Source organism: Thermobia domestica, chromosome 1 (assembly GCF_964235325.1).
Source record: "Thermobia domestica chromosome 1, izTheDome1.hap1.1, whole genome shotgun sequence".
Classification (NCBI taxonomy): domain Eukaryota; kingdom Metazoa; phylum Arthropoda; class Insecta; order Zygentoma; family Lepismatidae; genus Thermobia; species Thermobia domestica.
In genome coordinates, this window is record NC_137454.1 from 313,955,043 (window position 1) to 313,971,172 (window position 16,130).

The 16,130-nt window shown below is 37.4% G+C and overlaps 1 protein-coding gene across 1 annotated transcript in view; it reads right to left on the reverse strand.

The window, feature by feature from the left end:
- The window catches only part of LOC145680684 (recQ-mediated genome instability protein 1-like), a 50,613-nt gene extending 41,173 nt beyond the window's left edge, over positions 1-9,440 (reverse strand). Inside the window, exon 1 of the mRNA XM_081751577.1 lies at positions 9,100-9,440. Within this exon, the coding sequence (XP_081607703.1) occupies positions 9,100-9,213 (114 nt within the window). The 5' untranslated portion in view covers positions 9,214-9,440. The remainder of the gene's footprint in view (positions 1-9,099) is intronic.
- Positions 9,441-16,130: the final 6,690 nt, after the last annotated feature.

A 16,130-nucleotide genomic window follows, 5' to 3' on the forward strand; every position in this document is an offset into this window, starting at 1 on the left:
CAGCTTACGCTAACTATATAGTCACGAGAAAAGCTCAGTTCGCAGTGGAAGAGCGACAAACACAGTACACTGCTTTAGATCCCTACTTAAACTGTAGGCCACGTTCTATATAGCATCTCTGTGACGGACAAACACCATGGAGTGTTTTTTTCTCGGGGTTCTCCCGTTTCCTCCAACTTTCTTCATTCCACTATTTCCTTCATTTCTCATCATCACCGTCTCCTTTAGCCTAGCCGCCATAACCGTGGGACGTAGAACTTACTTAAAGATTTCATTTCAGATAGCATCTCTGCTCACTGCTAAAGTTAAATACAAATCAAATAATAATAAGCTTGAAGGAGGAATACGGGTAAAAAGTATCTACTCATGTTATATACCTCTAGTAAGTACTTTCGTGGCTATATGGTTAGCGTACACGTTTTTGGCACGGAAGGCCAGAATTCGATCCCCAGTGGGAGTACAAGTGGTTCCAATTCCAGTTAGTCTGCAGGACAACGTTTCACATAGCCTCGCTGCTGCAAGGGGCGCTAAACTCTCATCAACACCCCAACCATTGTCTACTTCTAAATTTCTTAATCCAAGCATCGAAAACTTGGTATTAAACCAAACGAGTTACGGGCATAGGAGATTGAGTACATATAAATTAAGACCCAAGGACTGATATAGATTACCTGTGATTTGTCATTTTTATTATTATTGCGGCAAGAACTTGAAGGATGCTATTTTGAAGACTAGATAGATTATACTTTAGCAAGAGATTGCATCTCGAATTGCATTTTTTACCAACAACCCACTGGTAGCATACCTTCTTATTTAAACTGTTAGATAAACTAAACATTAATAGAGTTGCTATATAATACTTGCAGTTAATGTCATTAAGCAAAGTGTTGCGTGTAATGGTGTATCTGTTAAGTAAATGTGACAGCACATAAATCTGTCTCGGTAACCTTTCTATTGATAAACTGGTGCCTTCCTTCTACTGGAACCTGAACATAGTTCCTCCATGGATTTGGATTAATTTGAAGTATAGTGGCCTAACTACTGTCTGTAAGACTTAGATGCCAAACTCAGTTTATGTAGACTTTGACCCAACCTCTTACCGAAATATACATTTAATTTTAAATTCTTAACGATTCTGAATGTTTATACTTTTAAGAAACATCACGGAAACTGCGTCAAACGTGAACCTATTGATTACTGGAAATAGCGTTGAACTTTTCCTTTCGGCGCTGTGGGTGTATGAAACTGAAAAAAGGACCTACTGAACAAATACCAACCAATAATTGTAATGAAGCGAATAAAGTATAAAATAATAAATAAATTGTTGTTTAATGTGAAACCCAATTTACTACTCGGGTTTGTACCCGCGATAAATATTCCTACCAGGAATCAAACGCGCAGAAAGTTCACGCGTTAGCCCTGAATAATTAAGGTGTTCATAACTTACGGTTTGATGTAGAATCTAAACAACATGTATTATCACAGAGAATCAAACCCATTTCCATGCCATAGGAGATGAAAGCTACCGGTAAACTAACCATTGAAGTTCTTTTCCAAGATATTGTTTTCCTATTAAATAACCTCCTTCATTCAGTTTGGAATTTTATTAGTAAGTAAATAATGTGGTAACCAACTTCAAATCAATGATTTATAATATATTAATTGTAAACCAAAATTTCAATGAGTATTCACATGCGATTGATTTCAAGTTGTTTTGGTTCATTCAACACGAAGAATAACAGGTGCCTTCCATTTCAAATTCAGGCAAAGCATGTACCATCACCATCTGAGATATTGTTGAAACTTTTTATAGAAACTATACGTGATTTTAAGGGACCCGTATTTTTTTTGTTTTGTCGAAAAACAAATTTCCCGCCAAGTAATGGGCCATAAAAGACGGGAGTAGTTTGTGAATTGTAGAGAACATTGAAGATGGTCAACTTCGGAGGGCCACCATTTAGCAATGGAGACAGATAGAGTATAATTTTTGTTGTGGTATGTACATAGGGTTTGCGCATGCATATCTTTTTGTACATAAATTAACAAATGAACGTCAGTTTATCTGAAAAGTCGAAGTTCGCGAATTTTTTGGGAGCACTTCCGGTTCGAATTTTAAAATTCTGTTCTCCCAGTTGATAAGATCTAGTTACCTGCTTTCCGAAAAAAAAAAAAAAAAAACAATCAAAAATAGTCATTTTTGAGCGCCATTTTCTCGAAAACACCATCTTTTTAAAATTCTAAAATTTTGTTAGATGGTTCAACTTTACATGAATAATATACACACCAAATAGCATTCTCGACTCGACCAATGCTTTATGAATTACCTACAGCTTTTTAAAGATTCGTTAATTTTAATGTCGCAGTTGGCAACACTTGAAACAATAAATGCAACAATTTGATGATGTTTGTGGTTCACATTCATTAAATAAAGATATGAAATGTTTCTCTAAGTACCTTTCAGTTTTTCTTTTATTGAAGAGGCGGTCTTAATTTCCGAAATGTGCCCTTCCCCATTCTTTGTTTGAAGCAGAGAGCCTTCGTTGCATTTTTACTGCAGGCAACGAATAAACTCGATACGTCAATGAAGTGAATTGGTCGTACAAGGGCCACTACCACGTCCAAGCAGACCAACGGCAAATCGGAATTGCACTTTTCGAAGCAAACCATGGCAAAATTTTCCAGTATATACGACGTAAATATTCCAGTGCAAGAAACTTCAAGTTATGAAAAACAGGAATATGAAAGTTATGATTCACATATGCGTGATTTAAACTCTGTTCTTCAATCGAAGTTGCCATATAAGACCAAGTTCGTCTTGTCACTCTTATATTCAATTCAACAACAAAATCAAAAATATTGGAACTCTTACCGCCAATCACAAAACACATGATTGACAAAGCCCGAACAATCGCACGTGAGAAAGGTGTATACGGATGCGCAGATCTGTACAACGGCCATCCAATAATTTCTGATGATCTACAAACAGCCCTGAATTATTATCTTAGTGATGATTTGAAATGCTCCAGAGTCCAGACAGTCCCAAAGTGCGATGTCATTACAGTGATCGAAAATGGACAAAAGTTAAAATCTCGATACCAAAGAAATTTACGGACCGTTTAAACAGAACAATCCCAACATAAAAAGGGTCACTCGAAATTTTATAGTATTCGACCGAAGTGGGTCAGTCCGCAACCTGTGAGGGAAGTGTGTATTGTGCGAATTTTAAGTTAGCTGCTACTGCAATGCAACAAATTAAAAGTGAATCCTGGATTGAAGCTGTCATGAGTGACCTTTTTTCATTAGTATTACGCTCCGTAGAAAATGACAGCTGTCTTTAAGAATGTGGTGAATGTCATGGAATGGAAGGAATAAGTATGGAATCTTTAATTATTGATCCTGATGAAAATGAAAGTGTTACGTATGCCATATGGAAAAATAATGATCTCATTATAAAAACTGTGCCACTTCCTGTTTTCGTATCGTACATTGCTGGTTTAACTACAAGAATTGAACTCATGACTACATCAAGAAAATCCAAATAGAGTTAATTGCTACCGAAAAATATTGTGTAAAATTTCAAGATACAAATTCTATTTTACTGCACGTGGAGTTCGCAGAAAACTGGAGTGTTATTCTGCAAAGTGAAATTCAGAGTTATTACTGAAAAAACGAGCAAATCTCTATCTTTATGGCAGTGGTATATTATTACGAAACAACGGACAGTTTTGCTGTAATAAGCGATGGCAAAATACACGATTCGGCTCATATACTGATAGCCATTGATAAGATTCTAAAAATCGAAGAAAAATGACATGTGTCTACAATTTCCCAAACCGTGTCAGTGATTTCTGATGGTGCTGCATCCCACTTTAAAAATCGCTTTCAGGCGTCCTAGATGCAGACAGGACTGATAAAGCATTGGATTTTCAGTGAAATCGGCCTTGGCAAGGGTCCTTGCAACGGTATTGGGGGGATTGTAAGGAATGTGGCAACGCGGTATAACCTTAGACAAAAACAGACACAGTATTAAGACCTCAGAAGAATTCGTGAGTATGGTGCAAGTTCAAACTCCGGGCATCACTTTCGTTTTGTTGCCAGGAGCTGAAATCGACAATTTTCGACAGAAAAAAAGGGAAGTGTGCGACCGATAACAGGTATTCAATGAAGTCTCCTTTGGTTTTCGGAAAATAGCGAAAAGTTTATGGCAGTAACGGATCACCATGAATTAACATCATGGAAGTTTCGTTACATGCAAATATGATAACCAGTGGTGGGTAGCAGAAATATTATCAACAGATCATAAATTACGTGAAGTGCAAGACAGGTTTCCAGAAGGGCATAAGAGAAATGAAAACAAGTGTTTTGTGACTATCGACAATGTGCTACTACTTGTGAGTGCACCAACATCTATCGGTGCATCTGCACGGTTACATGCTATTAGCAAAGCAGACACTAAGCAAACAAATGATTGCTTCAGTGTAATAAAAAAAATCAGTGAAACCTTGTTTCAGAAGAACATTTTAAGTAAATAAACTTAAAACTTGTGTATTTCGAACGGCATGGCGCGTCCTCAGGTTGCACATCGAGGAGAAGGCAACCTCTAGATATAGAGGTTAGCTGCAGACAGACGACTAGGAGTGGTCCTCCAGCTTGGGAGTTTGGGTAAGGCCAACAACCTCGTCCTGTAAAAAAAAAAAAAAAAAAAAAAAAAAAAAAAAAAAAAACACTTGTTCAAAAACATTCACAAAAGCCACGGACAAGGACTGATCACTTGGCACGACCTCAGGAAAAAAAATGGACATGAGATTTGGAACATGGAATATTAGAAGTCTTTACAGGGCAGGCGCGTTAAAATCCGTAACGAGTGAGTTAGAGAAATGCAGGATGGACCTAGTAGGAGTTCAGGAAGTTAGGTGAAAAGGAAATGGATCTGTGAAATCCGGAAATTTTACGTTCTTTTATGGGGAAGGAAATAAAAATCACCAGTTAGGAACAGTGTTTTTCGTTCACAAACGAATATTACCAGCAATTAAACGGGTTGAATTTGTCACTGACGGACGTTGTTTTATTACTCTCAAGGGTCCGTGGTGTGATAGTATTGTTTTAAATGTATATGCCCTAACAGAAGATAAGGATGACGATATAAAAGACAGTTTTTAGAAGAAGTGGAACGGATATTTGACCAACTCCCGCGATACTATATGAAAGTTCTATTAGGGAATTTCAATGCGAAGGTAAGACGAGAGGATATTTTTAAACGGATTATAGGAAACGAAAGTCTGCAAAGGGAAAGTAATGACAACGGTGTTAGACTCGTGAATTTTGCAACATCCAAAAACCTAATCGTGAAGAGTACAGAATTCCAACATCTCGACGTTCACAAATACACTTGAACCTCACCAGACGGAAAAACAAATAAACAAATTGATCACGTTTTAGCAGACAGAAGAAGGCAATCTAGCATATTTGATGTTCGGTCGTTTAGAGGGGCTGATTGTGACACTGATCACTACCTGGTAGCAGCGATAATAAGAGAGAGAGTATCGTCGAATAAAGGAAATATTCAATGTCCGAAAACGGAGAGCTTTAAATCAATTAGAAGAGAGTCAGGTAAGAGAGGAATACCAGACTGAAGTTTCGAATAGATTGTCGGTTTTAGAAGATTCGGAGTGCACTAGTGTTGAGGACACTTGGATTGAAATTAGAGATAGCATTAAAATTTCAGCAAAATAAAAATTGGGACAGGCGGACATACGTAGGAACAAACCACGGTTCGAACAAGAATACATTAAACTAACAAAGGAGAGAAAATAGGCAAAATTACGTTGGCTACAAAATCGAATCAAATAACTACACAAAATTTCGCAAACATCAGGCGGGAAACTTCCAAAACTTTTAGAACAAAGAAACGCGATTTTCTGAAAGCTAAAATTAAGGAACTTGAAGATAATGGTAAAAATAAAAACATACGGGACATGTGTAAGGGGATCAACGAATTTAAGAAAGGCTATCAACCTCGTGCTTACAGCTTCTGTACACTGTGCAGAAATATACCGCGAGCAGAAAATAACATCTAATAGAGTCATCTTTCATAAGCACTCACTTATTTTATCCACCGTAAAGCACTTGTAATGATTTTATACTAGTAACCCTACACTTGTAAATCTAAAATACAGCTGTATTACTTTGTATAAAATTATGTCACCAGCAGAAATATGTTCCTTATGAATATATCTTTCCATACAAAGTATTCAACTTCACATGTAAATCTTCCAAAATGTGGTGCTCCAAAACTACACCAGCACCCAGATGGGGACAAGTATTTATTACCAAAATTTGTTACTTTTTGGTAAATTCTGAGTACTTTTTTAAAACAAAGGTTAATTCTGGTTACATTACCTTACGATACGTCAGGTTAGGTTAGGTTTGCTTCCCCGCCATATCTCAAAACGGTCAAACTTTAATTTGTGTATTCCTGCATCCTTACGTATTATTCAGCGAAGAGCAAACGTTCTATCACATATTTTACGGCCTATATTTAATAGAAGAGATCCAGCTCTTTTCTAAAAAATATTACGATTTTGGTCATTTCTGTTCACAGTAGGTTAGTTTAGGGGTTAAATTTAGAGCTAGCACCCCGCTTTTTATAAAAATTAGGAAAATTTACAGCAGAAATGAGATAAGAAATGATGATTTGAAGCTTTCACTTGATGTTTAGGAATGTAAGTTTGGCAGGAGAGTTCTGTTTAATACGAGAAATGATATGTGGAAGTTAGTACTATTTGCAAGATGCGGAAGCTTTCGCGGAAGGTTTCAGGAGCATGGTGGTCGTAAAATATGGCGAGCAGGTGTAACAGATGCGATATTTCTGCACTCAGTTTTGTAGAATGTACAAAAATAATGAAGAAAATCTTTTAAATTTTTGTTGAGCCCACGGAGTACTGAAGTTAAGAACACAATATCCAAAGTGTGGGAAAGAAGTGAAAATTAACAAACGTGGGGGAACGTATCGTTTTCGCTGTAATGCAAGAGTACGGGCTGAGAAATGTATGTGGGAAAGGGCAGCAACGAAGGGAACATTTTTCGAAAGATCAATGTTACCTTCGGACGAAGTGTTGTTGTTCGTAGTTCTGTGGTGTTTTTAAAAAGACACAAGCATTTATAATACATGAATTGAATTTGTCCTCAGCGACAGTGGTGAATTGGAGTAATTATTGTAGGAAAGTGTGTGTTGACTGGGCGATAAGAAATTCAACGAACATCGGTGGTCCTGGTAAAGTAGTTGAAATAGATGAGGCAAAATTTGGAGAGAGGAAATTCAATAAAGAGCGACAAATGAACGGTCAGTAGGTATTTGGTAACGTGGAACGTGGTCCTGAAGGAAAATCCTTTGTATTGCCAGTACCAAGAAGAGACAAGGAAACTTTACTAAACATAATAAGAAATCTAATATTCCTGGAAACAACCATAATCTCTGTTTTAAGTCGTACAACTGTCTGAATGACGAAGGTTTCAGGCATCTTCGAGTTAATCATAGTGTGAAATTTGTATGCACGGAAGCTGGTGGAGAAGTACATAAGAAAAATAACGAGATTTTAGATGGGGAACATCTGTCTGTTCATACCCAGGGGATCGAGAGCCGTTGGCAAAATATACGCTATTGCATACCTGTAATGAAAAAAAATCAGAAAAGTTTGAAGGTTATTTAGCGGAATATTTGTTTAAAAAGAGAAGAGGATATCACCACCTCGTGCATGATTTTATGATAGAAGTAGCGCACCTACAAGCGGAAGTTCTGAAGGTAAGTGAAAGGGAGGGTTCTAGAACACTAGTTCCCCTCCCCAGTCAGTTGTAATAAAGGTAAAAAATGACGTACCCTGCAGGGCTACTAACCCGCCTTCGGTCGCTATCGCTCGCTCGGCAATACTGTGTGTTCTGAAGGGGACTTACGTTCTAGAAACTTCTCAAGTGAAATGTAATATTTTAAGCATTGTTTTTTGTATGCTGCAATTTGGAGGAGCACCTTCCAACTGGACTGAACCTAACCTTAAAAAACCGAATCGAACCTAAGTTAATCTAAGCTAACAAGTGTAATCTAAGTAGTGTTTTTGTAGGTTTGAAACTGGAGGAGCAACTCTAAACTTAAGCCTAGTTTAGGTTAGTGTTGGGGTCCAGCATAATTTTCCAAAAAATGATAGGACTTCACTTATTTCTACTAATATTAGGATATTTTAGGTTAAGAATTGTGTATAGCCCGCTCCCCCCAGTTCTTTGTCACCGGAACTGAAAGAGTCGTCAATACTACTACTACTTATATCGAGAACAGAACTCAACAAACCCCTGCGGGGCTTCTAACCCGTTCCTACTACTACTACTACCACTACTACTACAGCTACTACTACTACTACTTATACTGAAGCCTCCTCACCACAAGATTTACATCTTAAATCGTTATAACATGCGATTCCGATTCATTATGAACTAATATGAATCGTTAGAATCACTACGATTCGTTAAAAATCACTGGGAGGAGCGGGCTATACTCAATCCTAGGTTAGACTTGGGTACACTATATTAAGTCTAGTTACTTGCATAATCCATTTCTCCTCTAAATTGCGTGTTTCCTACGTGCTTCTAGGTCCCTTCTGCTAAACATACTCCTATTTTCAATTTACCCAATTGCACATACTGATTTTCGACATCAGTACGATTACAGATTACTAACACTTCAAATACATTTTCGTAACATCGAATGATTTCTCCTGTACACATTCTTTTTTATACCTAATTTTGGCCTCCATCTGTCCGACATAACCCCAAGAGGAAAACACCGAAAAAATCCACCTCACACACAAGAGGTGAGGACTTAATTACTGAACTATCATGCCAGCCACTGCTCATTAATAACTAGTTTTAATTTTACTTTTTGGAACATAATTCAATACTATGAGAGTACTAATTACAAATAAATAACAAAACAATTACGGTCACTGCTCAAAAAAAAAAAAAAAAAAAAAAGTGGGAGTTCAATTAAGCAGAGCCACTCATGGTTTGTGATACATGCATTCAAGTACACCTGTAAATTATATTCTCACTAACCTGATTATTATTTTCTGATAAATACCACTCAACAAATCCTTCGATCCATGTATCAGCGGCATGCATATAGCGTCTAAGCATATAATTTTTGACAGTTTGTATTTTTGCATCCATTGATGAACTGACATACTACAAATACAAGAAAATGAGTTGTCACTCTCCGTTTGACATATTCTGAGCGCACATTATATCGATTAATATTCAGCTTGTAACTAAGGTCTTGAAATATAAATGTTCATTTAGGTATGAAGTGCAAACTCCAATAATTACTTTGATTCCATGCTTCTTTAGTAATCCATATTGTTTACATTTTCCCGCTGTTTTCCCAAGGAGAGAAAACAGTAACCTTAATTTTTCAGATTTCTTCTCGGAAAATACATTTGTATTTCTTCATTGCATGGAAGGTTTGGTGTATTATAATTGCTATCTTATGATCTTTCTAGACGATCCAGAAAAACTTGAACAATACTCTTGTTCAAGACCATTCAAGAGTATTTGATGAAAAACACGTCAGCACTGATGTCATTTTTATCTTGAATTCAATAGTTTCGTTCAAGAGATTTCGTTCCTGTCTTGTTCTAAACAATCCAATTCAAGGGCATTCAATAACCAATCAGCGCCGGAGTTGAGTGAAGGGAAATACAAACCGCCTTATGAAAAGTCGTATTGAAGTATAATTAGCGTCATACTAAAAGCCTGACTACTGCAGGAAACATACGTTAGTCGAACTCTTTAATATGACACTAATCACACGTCAGAACGACTTTGCATAAGGCCCAAATCAACTATGTTGACGTCGTGACAGAGAGCGTTAGTTTTTGAATAAAAACACATAGGTTAACCTTCAGACGAAGGCCAGGGATTTTAAAAAATCGAAGATCTTCAAGTTGACAACCCTAGTAGCTCTGCTAATTGTTACAAGGGCATGAATGAATCCTCGTTCCAAAATTTATGGAACACAGATTCATTGTTCGTAGGTTTCCATAAGAAAATTTCCCTCGACTGACACATTTTCCCCCCTTTTCTTAGCAATTTTTCCCTAGTTTGTTGAGTGTCCAATTCCTATGAAAGAAGTTATGTGATAAGATTTTTTTTTTAAACTATGTTAAAGGAAGTGTCAAGCACATTTGTTTTATTCATTTGCTTTTCGCGTTTATTTTCTGGTTTTTTCTTCACTCATTTTAAACAAGGGAGCACAGTAGTTCAGTGGCGGAAAGTTCACCTCTGGTGCGTGTAGTTCCTGGCTCGATCCCAGGTCGCACCAAGTGGTTTTCTGGTGAACAAACATAGTGTTGATGGGTTTTCATGGGGTTCTCCCATTTTCTACCACTATTCATTCCACTGTTGCATTCATTTCTCATCATCACAGTTTCGTTTAGCCTAGCCAGCATAACTGTGGGACGTAAAACTTTTTTTTTAACAAAAAACATACAACCAAACACAGCCAAAAATGGGTGCAAATTATACTATTTTGAACACACACATACGCAACACAAACTATTGCTATTGGGTTGGTTTATTTCTGAAGAACTAAGAAAAGTTAAGCATTTATGTTGATCAATCTCTCAACACGAGAATTTCCCTGGATTTTTTAAATTTAATCGAAAAATTCCCTTTCTACCTTTTTTGCTATATTTACCTACATAATTTCCCTAGAGTAGGAAAATTTCCCTCAAACTACGAACACTGCTCAGATTCAACGGAAGTAGATAACTTTTGTAGCTTCCTCCCCGTTTCAAACTCTACTAGAAGATTTTTTTGTTTTTTTGTTTTTTTGTGAGTAGCAACCCTGTTCGCCGCCGTACACCGGAAAAAAATCTGACATGCAGCCCAGATATTGGGTGCAACCATATAAAAAAATGGCGTATGACCAATATCAAGGGCAAAAAATTTTGCAACCTCGTACCTCTGAAAGTCACCCTGTATAATTTTTGCTATTAGGCTGTGTTCTAACTTCATGTTGGTAACCCTACCGACCCAGGGATATGAACTATACCTTGTTGGAAAGTGTATGGAACACAGATTCCAACTAGGTAGCTTTTGTGCTCCTTCATGGCAAACCTATAAAAGAAGATGAAGAAAAATCAATAAATGAAGAAAAACATGCTTTTTGACTTTCTTGGGACCCTTGCGACACTGTTATGAGTCGCACCCAGAAAAAAAATTCTGTCACGTAGGCCAGACATTGGGTACAGACATATAGAGAAATGAACCAAGGGGAAACCAAGTTTAATACCAAGGGAGAAGAAATTGGGAACCTCGTACCTAAAAGTCACCCTGTATAAATTTTTCGATGGTTTGTGGTCATCACCCAGTTTGGCGACTCTAGCAACGCCTCTACTAATTCCAGGGACATGATCCATCCCTGTTGGAAAGTTTACAGAACACAACTTTCAATGAGGTAACTTTGGGCTCCCCTGCTGAAAATTCGTAGAAAACGATGAAGAAAATCAAAACTAAAAAAAAAAATCTTGTTTGATTTTCTTGGAAACCTGGAAACACTGTTATGGGTCGTATCCAAGAAAAAATTCTGACACGTAGGTCAGACAGTGGGTGCAAACATATATAAAAAATGAACGCCCTAGCTTACACACATTCATCTTCCGATAAATATTCATGAGCAATCATAAACTTGCAGTTTCAACCTCCCCCCCCCCCTCAAGAAAAAAACACAATGCCTTCGGTGGTGGGAAACGTGGTACTCCATTGAACAATTATTCCATGAACAACTCTGTACTCACGTGTAAGTAGACTATAAAATTCCAATATCCTTCTTTCGTTGTCATTACTATCTTCAACATACAGTAAATTTAGTGCACTGAACACAAAAATCTTATACTCAAGACGTCCAGATCAGAAGCAACAATTATTTTCAAGAGACGGATACTTTGGTCATGCAGATCGAAGAAAAACAGTCGTCTATCTCGCTTTATTAACAAGTTATTTTTAGAACGAAACATTCTCTGATAATATAGAGTAGTAATCGCGGGACTTGAGGCCATTTTTACCGCCCCCTAGAGCGTGGCGCCCGCCGCCGCCGCCAAAAATTTGCGCCCCGGGCGCCCGGCGCCCATTTTTTGGGTTACGTGGCCCGGGGTCAATGACCACCCCAATAGGACCACCCCTTTTAGATTTTGGTAGGGGTACCATGGCCCACCCCCCTAAATTTTGGCAGGGGTACCTAGGACCATCCCCCTTAAATTTTGGAAATTGCCAAATCTAAAAATTTGGTGTGGTAGCCTAGGACCATAGTATGTACCTCTATCAGTATTGGGTGTCTATGTCGTTCCCTTTCATGGGTAAAAAATTGCCAAAAATTCAAATTTCGGGGTTTTTTGACCTAATTTATCCTCTTGCATGAGGTGTTATTATCCCCCCTTTGATGAGGTGTTATTACCCTATATGGATATATGTGCATATACAGGGTCAATTACCTTTCATAAGACATGGGTATATTTGTGCACCCCTTTAAAAATTTGGGAGGAGTACATTGGCCCACCCCTTAAATTTTGGAAAACGCCCAATTTAAACATTTGGTATCATAGTACTGGACCCTAATATAGATTACTATAAATTTGGGTGGTCTTTTAGGGGTATAAAATTGCCAAAATATAAACGTAAGCAATACGTTGTATCACGTGTTTGGTTTTTTGACCTAATTTATTCCAATGGATAAGGTCCTATTACCTTATATGGTTATATGGTCATGTATAGGGGTCCATCCCCTATTATAAGACATAGATACATTTGTGCACCCCTTGAAAATTTTTTTTGGGAATGATACCTTGGCCCACCCCTTAAGTTTTAGAAATTGCCAAATTTAAACATTTGGTATCATAGTACTGGACCCTAATATATATTACTATAAATTTGGGTGGTCCACCTCGTTCCCTTTTAGGGGCCATTTTGTTCCACTTTAGGGGTGAACATGGATACAGTGGTCCACCTCGTTCCCTTTTAGGGGGCATTTTTGTTCCGCTTTAGGGGTGAACAGGACGAAACATGAACTTACTTGACTGAGGATTGAAGCAGGGACCTCATACAGTAGAGACAAGCGCTAAGCGACCGTACACGTGTGTTGATTACTATGCAATGGTCCCGAGTTTGATTCTTGGTGCTAGTGTTAGAAAAATTTAACGTCCCACTTGAAACGATGATGAGAAATGAGAAAACATCATAAACTTACTTGCTTGCGGATTGAAGCAGAGACCTCACACATCAGATATAAGAGCTGAGTCACCATACTCGATTGAGAAGTTGAGTTTGTTGATTACTATGTAATGGTCCCGAGTTCGATTTTTGTGTTAGTTTCAGGAAATGTTGAGTTTAACGTCCCCTTGAAACGATGATGAAAAAATGATAGGAGGAAACATGAACTTACTTCGTTGTGCATTGAAGCAGGAACCTCACACGTTAGAGAGAAGCGCTGAGTCACCGTACTCCATTCAGTGCGAACAGTTTCGCGTATGAAAAGAAGACGAGCAGATTATGTTACATTACACATTTCAGTGCGAGCAGTTTACACTAGGTTTATGTTTCATATAGAAAGATAGAAGATCTGTGTTGTCATCTTTTTACTTCGTGTGCGACTTTGACCTTGAAGAAAAACCTTGCTGACTCAGTGCTAAGCATTGACGTATACACATAATCTTATTGTTTAGTTGGCTATATTTAGAGATGAATCAGACATTTAAGGTTGTTGGTTCGAATCTAGTTGTGTTCGCTGTAACTCAGTGCCTGAGCGATACTTACCGAAATTTTTCCAGTGTTGCCAACACTATCAGGATGAATCGATTCATTTAGTCGGAGCAGTTTCGTGACGAAAACTGATTTTTGTTTTGTACACAAAAATTTTTCTGAAGCAGAATTTTGTTTGTACATAAAAAATTTTTCTGAAACAGCTTTTGTTTTGTACACAAAAAATTTCTGAAACAGAATTTTGTTTTCGTACACAAAAAATTTTTCTGTAAACATTTTTTTCGTACACAAAAAAATTTTCTGAATCAGTTTTTGTTTCGTACACTAAAAATTTTCTGAAACAGAATTTTATTTTGTACACAAAAATTTTATTTCGTACACGAAAAAAAAAGTTCTGAAACAAAAAATTTAGTTTGATTTTTTTTTCATAAAACATTAATTTATTTTACCGGTAAACTGATTCAGAAAAAGAAATTGAAATCGCAGTACAGGAAAAAGAATTTGATTTTAGGATGTGAAATAAAAACACAGAATCATGTTTCTGTACATTTATTTTAGCATGTGAAAGAGAATACAGAATTTCTTTTTCTTCAAACGAAGACGTGTCCGTGACGGGTACAAATTCGGTAAAGAGAAAATAAAACATATGAATATACATGGTAATATTTATTTTTTTCCTGTGAAAGAAGAAAAACAGATTATTAACATCGAACTAACTGATCAAGAGAGAGTGAGGTGAGAAAAAGAAAAGCAAATGTGACGTACCTGAATTCCTTTTTTTTCTCCACTGTTTTCTGCAAGGTGATGTCATCTGAGTTTTGTTTCCGCTGTGGCCTCGTTGAAGCATGTCCCGTGTTGCGGTTGATTCTATGCACCGTCTTTGGGAAGTGATGTTGGTGGAATTAGGGAAAAATATGGCTGTTATTCTCTTCTGGCTTTTTTATACCCATAGGGCAATGTCTCGTATGTGTCTGGTATTAATCGGCGTTTTTTATAGTTGAAGCTGTACTTCTTTTCTTCAGGTTTTGTGACAAGATGGTGATGGTGGGTTCTGTAAATTTTGTGCGGCGTGCTAATGGAGATTTTTTCACTCGATTGATTTATGATCATTTGCTCCAGACTATTGAAATTTAACTTTTGACTTGCAGTATAATTGAGTGTGAATCCACGAATTTTGCATACATAACTGGTTGATTTCGTGTCGGGGTCGTAGATTTCGAAGGCGTATTGTTTTGGGCCACCAGACACGAATTTTTAAATGTATGCTTTTGGTCCAATTGATTCCAGTTCATTTGACATTGAACCAAGAAATACTTCTGGTTCTATTGTGGGCTGTGATGGTCGCTGCGTGAATATCACAGAATCTGTATCGAAATATAGTACTCTTTCTTGCAGCAATTCTAAATATTTGTAGAGTTCCAGACGAGCTTGACACGTTGTAAATGCTCCAAGGACAACATTAGCATTGTTATTTTGTACTGGAACATCATCTTCATACTGCCAATAAAGGTATAACAACGAATCATTAACAGGTAAAATTTGGTTGACTTTTATATCTGGAGCAGTTAATTTCTGATACAGTTCTTTGGGGTCGTTAATGATGGTCGTTTGGCTGAAATTGTCTCTTATAGCGAGTCGTCCCCAGAAGGCATTCAAACAGAGTTTTGCAAGACTACGACGTGCTGAATTTGAAATTATATTTGCTGCATCCAAAGTTATGCCTTCACGTTGTTGTACCACTTGAATATACTGCTGCTTTTCTTCTTCGGTGATGCAATTGGCAGGCCAACCAGAAGCTTCCAGCTTAGATTTCAAAAATGTGTTAATGTATTCGCTGAATAATCCGCCAGTCTTGGTTTCTGGATCATATACGGTGATGTCGTAATCCCAAATTTCGTAAATTTCAATGACTTGATACCCAAGTTCAATGGCTTTTTGAATTTCATAGGACACCCACGTTCCTGTTAGACTTCGTTCACTGTCCGAATGTGTACATTCAGAATCTTGATTTAATGCTGTGGCACAGGCAGCACAAAGTGGAAACAACAACTTCTTATTTGAGCGAAATGGAAGTACTGGATGAAACACATTTCTGCTAGGCAAAATCTTCAACTTGACTAATCCGTTGACATCTTGAATGTCGGGCATTTCTGGATCTCCCTGTAGATATATTCGTGGATGCCCTATTGGATACCGTCCACATTTATTCACATAAGGATACAGGGAAACGATATCCAAGAATTTTATTTCTTCGCCTTCATTTTCATTTGCGACGTGGTACAATTTAATGGCATTAACACGACCACCATAGAAGCTGTCTCTTGGATTTAATG